The sequence below is a fragment of the Henckelia pumila genome, chromosome 4 (assembly GCF_033568475.1).
Source record: "Henckelia pumila isolate YLH828 chromosome 4, ASM3356847v2, whole genome shotgun sequence".
NCBI lineage: Eukaryota > Viridiplantae > Streptophyta > Magnoliopsida > Lamiales > Gesneriaceae > Henckelia > Henckelia pumila.
In genome coordinates, this window is record NC_133123.1 from 140,279,509 (window position 1) to 140,286,896 (window position 7,388).

At 35.1% G+C, this 7,388-nt stretch overlaps 3 protein-coding genes across 3 annotated transcripts; 2 read left to right on the plus strand and 1 right to left on the minus strand.

Moving 5' to 3' along the window:
• Positions 1-654: 654 nt before the first annotated feature.
• LOC140861897 (auxin-induced protein 6B-like) lies at positions 655-1,095 on the plus strand. The gene has a single exon (XM_073264900.1). It carries the CDS (start codon positions 655-657, stop codon positions 1,093-1,095), a length of 441 nt encoding a protein of 146 aa, XP_073121001.1.
• Positions 1,096-1,208: 113 nt separating this feature from the next.
• On the plus strand, positions 1,209-5,044 carry LOC140865484 (uncharacterized). Its single transcript, XM_073270145.1, has 7 exons — positions 1,209-1,631; positions 2,125-2,742; positions 3,229-3,419; positions 3,741-3,964; positions 4,071-4,270; positions 4,580-4,705; positions 4,799-5,044. The coding sequence occupies exons 1-7, from the start codon at positions 1,476-1,478 to the stop codon at positions 4,895-4,897; spliced, it is 1,614 nt and encodes a 537-aa protein (XP_073126246.1). The 5' UTR covers positions 1,209-1,475; the 3' UTR covers positions 4,898-5,044.
• A 411-nt stretch (positions 5,045-5,455) lies between these two features.
• LOC140867233 (uncharacterized) lies at positions 5,456-6,535 on the minus strand. Its single transcript, XM_073272308.1, has 2 exons — positions 6,134-6,535; positions 5,456-5,859 (listed from the first exon to the last, which is right to left on the minus strand). The coding sequence occupies exons 1-2, from the start codon at positions 6,488-6,490 to the stop codon at positions 5,836-5,838; spliced, it is 381 nt and encodes a 126-aa protein (XP_073128409.1). The 5' UTR covers positions 6,491-6,535; the 3' UTR covers positions 5,456-5,835.
• Between the last annotated feature and the right edge of the window lie 853 nt (positions 6,536-7,388).

Consider the following 7,388-nt stretch of genomic DNA (forward strand, 5'->3'; position numbering starts at 1 on the left):
GACTCCTTTGCAAATCAAATCATTTGATGTGCAAAGACCTCGGACCGTCGAATTGCCCTTCAAGCACTGCCCCGAAGGGCAGCATAAACTATCCCTGATCGACTAAACATACTCAACCTATTTTCACAGCTTTACTAGCTATAACCCAAGTAACTCTATCACATGCTTCATTCTTAATGGCCCTAAATAACGGATGAAAAAATGTTTTTTCAAATGTAAGCAACATATTATATTATTTTATTTTATTTTATTTTACATTTTAGGATTGTAATTTTTGCATTGGGTCAACACAACTATCAACCTCCACAAAGAAAACAAAATTGGATTGGATTATTTAAATTTGAACATAACAGTACCCCGTAACACTATGGTACTTTTTTTTTTTTTTTTTTAATTTATTCCCAATAATGAATTAGGTAGCTTTCAAGTATTATTTTTTAATAGTTATCATACATTTGTTTTATTAATTAATTATGTCATATTATATAGATTAAAATGAAAGCCCCGCCAACTGTCCTTGTATTTTAATTTTCACCAAAACCAGAGGCATACCTCTACCTCCAATCCTATATAACCTCAATTTTCTCCAACTATTGGATCCCAAGTTTTATCAGCTCAATCAAATCATATTTGCCCCCAAAAATTAAAAAAAAAATGTTGGCGTGTAGTAGAATTGGCCGCATTGTTTGGCTCCGGCAGATACTTCGGCGGTGGCAAAAGAACACTGCGACGGTGGCCGGCCGGACGCCATCCGACGTGCCACCAGGCCACGTGGCAGTGAAGGTGGGCTCAAGTTGTAAACGATTTATAGTGCAGGCCACGTATTTAAACCAGCCAGGGTTTAAAAGGCTATTGGCCCAGGCCGAGGAAGAGTACGGGTTCGCTAATATTGGGCCTTTATCCATTCCATGCGATGAGGCTGCTTTTGAGGAAATTATCAGTTATTTGTCCAGCACCACCAACTCGGCCCATTCTGCGAGCTTTAATGAACTTGAAAGGGATTGTGAAATGGGCTTCCGAAGCAATCTTGAGTTTTGGATCACGACCCCTTTTGCGTTGAGATTTATAAATTATAAGTCCTTTTGCTGGTTTTAATAAACCCAGCAAAGATAGCCACAGGCCCACATATCGTCAAATTTCGTATTTTTGGATAATTTTATATATTCTTCATCCGTTCATACGTGTAAGCAGATTATATATGGCTCGTTCTATCGAGAAAAGGAAAGAAGAAAGTCAAAGAAGATCACCATGATAATGATAATGATAATGCCCGACCCAGCTCTAATCTTGCGAGCCCCGTGTCCTAAAGATGTGAAATTGACGGCTGAGTGATCATAAATTCATTGTCCCATTTCAAAATTCTTGTTTAACTATTAGTTACATTCGAATTCAAGTTTATCATCGCGGTAAAAGCCGTTCAATATTGGATTTTCGACCAGTTTCCACGTCTTAGTTGCAGCAATTAGAAACCAGTAATGGGGCAATCGTCATCAAGGGATCAAGAAGAATCGCCCGAGCTGCGTGAAGCAGAATCACTTGCTGCGTCAACTGGAGCCCTCCCTTCTCTGCGGAAGGCGTTCTCTCTTCTTTCTGATCCTCAGACTAAATTGGTGCCAATTCACTCTCTGAAGGTGATTATTGCAAAGATGAGATTTTTATTCTTGAAAGTTCTTTATGTTACTAGGTATTTCCACGACAAGAGATATATCTCGTTAATTGGTGGACTTTTTCTTTTTATTTTTCCTGCTGACATTCTAGAATGTCATTCCGTAGTTGTGCGGAATGGATGACAGTAAATTCCATTTAGCAAACTGATTAAACTTTATATGGGAAGTTGTGTTTCTTGAATAAAAAGTTTACATCTTTTTTATTATTTTTGGGTAGAGGGTGAATATTTTGAGTTTACATTAAGATGATCGTTTATTGTTTAATTATCGGATGATTTTGAAAAGATGATTCTACTGATTAAGTGTATTGTAAAAAGATCAATGAATGCTGAATGTTTGCAAGTATCATGCATGAATGCTGAATGTTTGCAAGTTTCATACTTTGCCCAAGCAACGCTGGTTTGTTTCATTCACCTCATATATTTACCTAACTGAGGTGTTACCAAATTTATTTCAGAAATGTTTTGAGTTGAGTCTTGATAACTTGGAATCTGACTATACGGTAGCATCTAAGGAGTTATCCATTCTGTTTAGTCATCCGGGCTCGGCAATAGTTGACTTGTTTTTTCCTACGGATGAAAATGGAGTGAATTGGATTGACTTCTTGAGAGGTTACACAAAATGTTGTGGAAGAACAGTTGCTTCGACATATTTCAACAATTTATTACGAATTTTTTGTAAGACATGTTCCGAGGCTGGATTTCCAGTGACTTTGCAATTTGAGCAGAGCGACGATGATTGTAAGATTGGGGGTTCATTATCGCCCCGTGAGGTTCTAAGGCTTCTTTTGCTTTGTTGGATATTCTCATGGGATTCTAGGACATTGAAGTTGAATATGGGGAAGAGTAAAAGGGGATGCAGTCTTCCGGATATTTCTCACTTGTTATTATCAGCTGTTGAATCATGTGTGGAGGGTGATCATAAGTTGGATTTTTGGGATTCCGATGTTTCTGACCTGGATATTCAGCTTATGGCTACAAAAATTCAAGCATGGGCTTTGAAGACTGTACCAAATCTCGCAGATTGCTTAGCACAGTTTGTCCATTCAAGACTTTGCTACCGTGTCACCCATGAGGTAATCACGTTGCCTAAATTACAGATATGTTACATAGCGTTCTCGATATTTCCAAGAAACATATTTGTATAATCTAGTTTTTTTTCTGATTCCCCTGCCTACAACTAATTATGTCAAACTGTTTCTTCTTATTCGTTTGTTATTATTAGGAGAGGATCCAATTGGTAAGTGGGGGTGAGATCAAGGAAGACTGGATTTCCTTAATGTGATTAGGGGGATTTTTGAACTTATAGAAAAAGTATACGTAAAATTTTGACATTTGTTTTCGCTTCAGGAGGACGACCATCCCTTGTCACCCCACCATTTACTTCCCCAAACAAATAGTATTAGTGGTTCCTTTCTTGTATTGGATTCGTGCACTTTATAATCGTTGTGAGGACGAAATTTTTATCCCGGCATCTTTATTATATATTTGTTTCTCTAGTTTTACATTCACTTGGGATTTTGTTTTCGACAATAAATTTGTTGTAATTTTACCGATTGTAGGACAAATCAGAGTCATCTTGCTCTTCTGCTGAAGATAACCCGTCATCAACAAGTTCCGAGACTAGCCTTTTAACTTCTGGAAGGGCTTGGGCAATCTCCCTTACCGTGAGAAGTCCTGTATATGAAGAAATATCAAAAGCTTGCTTTCCCAGTGATGATACCGATGTGAAGAACGAGAACCCCATATATAGGTTTGTCCACTATCATTTTTGATCTTGCATAACATTCTGTCAGTACTCCGTCAGTACTTCTAGCGTAGAAACATTTCAAAAAAATTAATGCGTTTTTGGTCTGTGCATCATATCCTTAAATTTATTAATAAATCCAGTTTTAACAGAAAAAGATATTGTATTTATATATGAAGTCTGGTTTCTTATGTGAATATGCATAAAAATATTACCCCTCTATGTCTTGACTAGTTGGCTTGTGATATTACTGATGTATTTTTTAAGCCGGTGATCCAGAGTTCACCAGACATTTTAATATGGATGTCTTTTGTAAACAACATTCAGATCGTCTCTACATGGAAAAGGGCTGAACCGGTTTTGGTCAAATGTCGAAGGCTACAATGGTCCATTACTAGTGCTGATTTCTGCTTGTGAGGATGCATGCAGCGCTAGGAGATGGATCATCGGTGCACTTACTCATCAGGGTTTTGAAAACAAGGAATTATTTTATGGAAATTCTGGAAGTTTGTACACTTTAAGTCCAGTCTTTCATTCATTAACATCTTCCGGTGAGTCAGAGAGCTGCAAATTAGTTTGATGATACTATTACATGTCTTGGAATTTAGATTCTTTGGGTTCATCAGATTAAGACAAGTATATCACTATTTTTCACAGGAAAGGAGAAAAATTTGGTCTATAGCCATTTGCATCCGACTGGTAGAATGTATGATGCTCATCCAAAACCGGTGGGAATTGCATTTGGCGGATCCATTGGAAACGAAAGAATATTCATGGATGAGGATTTTGCTAGAGTTACTATACGCCACCATGCTGTTGATAAAACTTATCAACACGGTGCACTATTTCCAGATCAGGTATAATTTATCAGGAATTTGATTGATGGAACAAGTTTCAAAAAATAATGTTCATCCCTGCTGGCAGCCTCCCCATGTTCTTGTGCAATGAATGTTTATATAATTTCTTGGTAGTAATGGTTGTCCTGCTGTTTTGTGTGGTTGCTTATTTTTGTACAATGTTTTGAATTACATCCCGTTATAATTTTTGATACAGCTGCAAACACTCGATCATATACTTACAATTAGGTCAATGGTTTATGATTACTCTACTAGTGATTACTAAAGAGGGAAAACTTACCCGTGGAATATAAATTTGTGAACGCTCAGGGGTTCTTGCCGGTTGAAGGTACAGTTTTTGAAGTAGAGGTATGGGGATTAGGGGGCACGACAGCCAGACAAATTCAAGATTCATACAAAAACAGAGAAAATCTCTTTACACAGCAAAGGCGGAAGGTAAACTATTACATCAGAGAGGTCAATAATCTGAATTAACAACGTGCGAGATTTTGGTGACATTTGACCATACTTTGATCGAAATTTTGGCAGGTGGACCTGAAAACATTTGCCAACTGGGAAGATTCACCAGAGAAGTTGATGATGGACATGATGTCGAATCCTCACGCAGTCAAGAGGGAAGAACGATGAATGAACTTCTCGATCGTGATAATGTTGTCAAAAATAATCATCCAGCGTTGTGTATATTTTCACTGTTGTGTTAATAATACTTATAGTACTCACTACTCAGTTTGATCACATATTCAATAAATCATTCGCACATTTGTTGTGCTGATATATAGATCATTGCAATTTTATGGCCTTCCAATTAAGGATCATCAAAATATCGTTTATTATGTTACGTACACTCGAATCTGCGAACCTCACGAAGAAGTTGTCTTAAAACCTATCGAATATAGCTTCAAATCTACCATTTTTATAACGACAATATGCAACATAACTTATTTTGGTCTCTTGGTACAATTTTTTTTTTTTTTTCTTTTCCAATTTACTGAAATACATTTTACAAGAACTAACTTGCTATATACAGCCATCTTTAATTCATGATATCACATTAAGTAATAATGTTTAAAACCATTAATGTCGTGTACTAAGATCATTTCACTTTTCACATCAACAAAATGAATGAAAAATCCCTTTGTTTCAGCAGCTAGTATGTATAATGGCATGCGTTGTCTTGGTTATCAGAGTAGAAATTTGTTCAAGTCTTCAAGATTAACATCACATCAATCATAATATTCTTAATTGCTTTGGTCATTGGAACAAACTTTTGAATCCAATGCACTAAAACATATCAGCAAGAAGAAAAAAAGAAGAAGAAGAAGAAATAATCCATATGGAGTATGAATACTCCAACCAGATAACATTTCTCTGAAAATAGGGACCAAATGAAGATCATATTGCAAGACTCCAATAATCTGCCCATGACAGGTAAAAAATGAAAGCTTTATTAAGTAAATAATAAACTCAAACTCGAAGGAGTAGACCTTGAAATTGCATCTCTTTATATATCATCCGAATCTCTAGCCAATTCAGTAGCTGATTTAAGGCCCAGAATCTCTTTATTGCTACTTCTCTTCTGCTTTTCTTGGCTGCAAATTCGGAAAAAAAGACACAAAAAAATAGATTAATTTTCCACAATCATGTCACGCTTTGCATAAAGGTTATTGATTTATGTTATAAAAAGCCCAAACCTGAATCCAAACAAACCAAAGAAAAGAATTTTACCCAAGAAATTTTCGCACACCAAGTGCTCACCAAATTGTCCATCAAAATCTTATCTACCACAACTTGTTTCCAATCCCGCTCCAAAGGAAACCCACCCAATAAACAAAAATCAGAACACAAGAACAAATATCCCATCACCTTAATTCCAGTAAACGGTTGACGGATCTCCTCTTCGGGGATAACGACCGGCCACTTCTCATTGGCTTCGCGAAACATCTGCTCAGTCTCGAGAAACTGGCCCTTCTCGAGAATCAAGTTGCGGATTTGTTGCGCTGGAGTGGAGGTAGCTTCGAAGGTCTCCTCGACGCCATTGACGAAAGTTACAGTAATCTTGGGCGGGAAATCGTCGGTGCGGCGCTTGACCTGTACCTGGCAACTGGGGTTGGATTCTTTGGCCTTGCGAGCGTTACATTGAGCCAAGAACTCCATGCACGAGGCTATGCGTGGGTCTAGCGCGTTAAACTCGATCCTCACCTTGGACAAAAATTTCAACATTTTCTTCTCTTTCTCTCCGAATGGTTCAGCGAGCCCAGAAGAAGCTGTAAGCATTTGAAACCTCGGTTTCTTATATTTATTATTATATCTTTTTTAATATTTTGATCGATAAACATAATTATTTCTTATGATTTAATTAATTTTTAAAAAAAATATTGATAAAAACGACGATGATAAATTATATAAAATAAATTAAAAATCAGTAGTGGTAAAGTGTTAAAAATTTCAAAATTAACCATAACAGTATATTTCTAACTGAAAGATTTTAAAAAAAAATTCAGAAAATTTGAAAATATTATAATTTTATTTTAAATATAAATATGTCAAAATTTTGTTTAGAAACCCAATTTATTCCTTATTCTATGGAATATATATTTTTATAAAAACAATCCAAATCATACGGAATAAATTGATTGACTTTTATATATATATATATAGATATATATATAATATCATACGGAATAAATTGATTGACTTATATGTTTTAAAAAAAAAAGAAAAAAATTTACTATTTTTGAATTAATCAAACCTATTTTTCTATAAGTAGAAACTTAAATATATAACTGAAATTATTAAAATCATTTACGAACGTTGTCTTATGGATTGTTTGTAATTATTAAAAAAAGTGATTGTTAAATTTTGACTTAAAAAAATAACTTGTGTATTTCTTATACCAAAATTATACGTTTAATTAAAATCCAAAAACTAATTACATAGTGATTATGATTTCCAAAAGTGATTCTAATAAAAAGATCAATGTTAAAATCAATCTAATCACTTATTTATCAAACACTACCCAACTTCAATTTTAAAATTTTACATTTATTTACAAACACTACCGACTTTTAATTTTCTTTACTTTCTTATAATTTATAAATTTAATCAATTCTATAAAAAT

Bases quoted from the DNA above. Each gene is read 5' to 3' on its own strand.
- LOC140861897 (XM_073264900.1), top strand. From the start codon at position 655: ATGTTGGCGTGTAGTAGAATTGGCCGCATTGTTTGGCTCCGGCAGATA.
- LOC140865484 (XM_073270145.1), top strand. From the start codon at position 1,476: ATGGGGCAATCGTCATCAAGGGATCAAGAAGAATCGCCCGAGCTGCGT. The intron at 3,965-4,070 runs GTGAGTCAGAGA...TATTTTTCACAG, and splicing joins TCATTCATTAACATCTTCCG to GAAAGGAGAAAAATTTGGTC. The intron at 4,271-4,579 runs GTATAATTTATC...GTGAACGCTCAG, and splicing joins GTGCACTATTTCCAGATCAG to GGGTTCTTGCCGGTTGAAGG.
- LOC140867233 (XM_073272308.1), bottom strand. From the start codon at position 6,490: ATGTTGAAATTTTTGTCCAAGGTGAGGATCGAGTTTAACGCGCTAGAC. The intron at 5,860-6,133 runs GTGATGGGATAT...CCGAATTTGCAG, and splicing joins AACCGTTTACTGGAATTAAG to CCAAGAAAAGCAGAAGAGAA.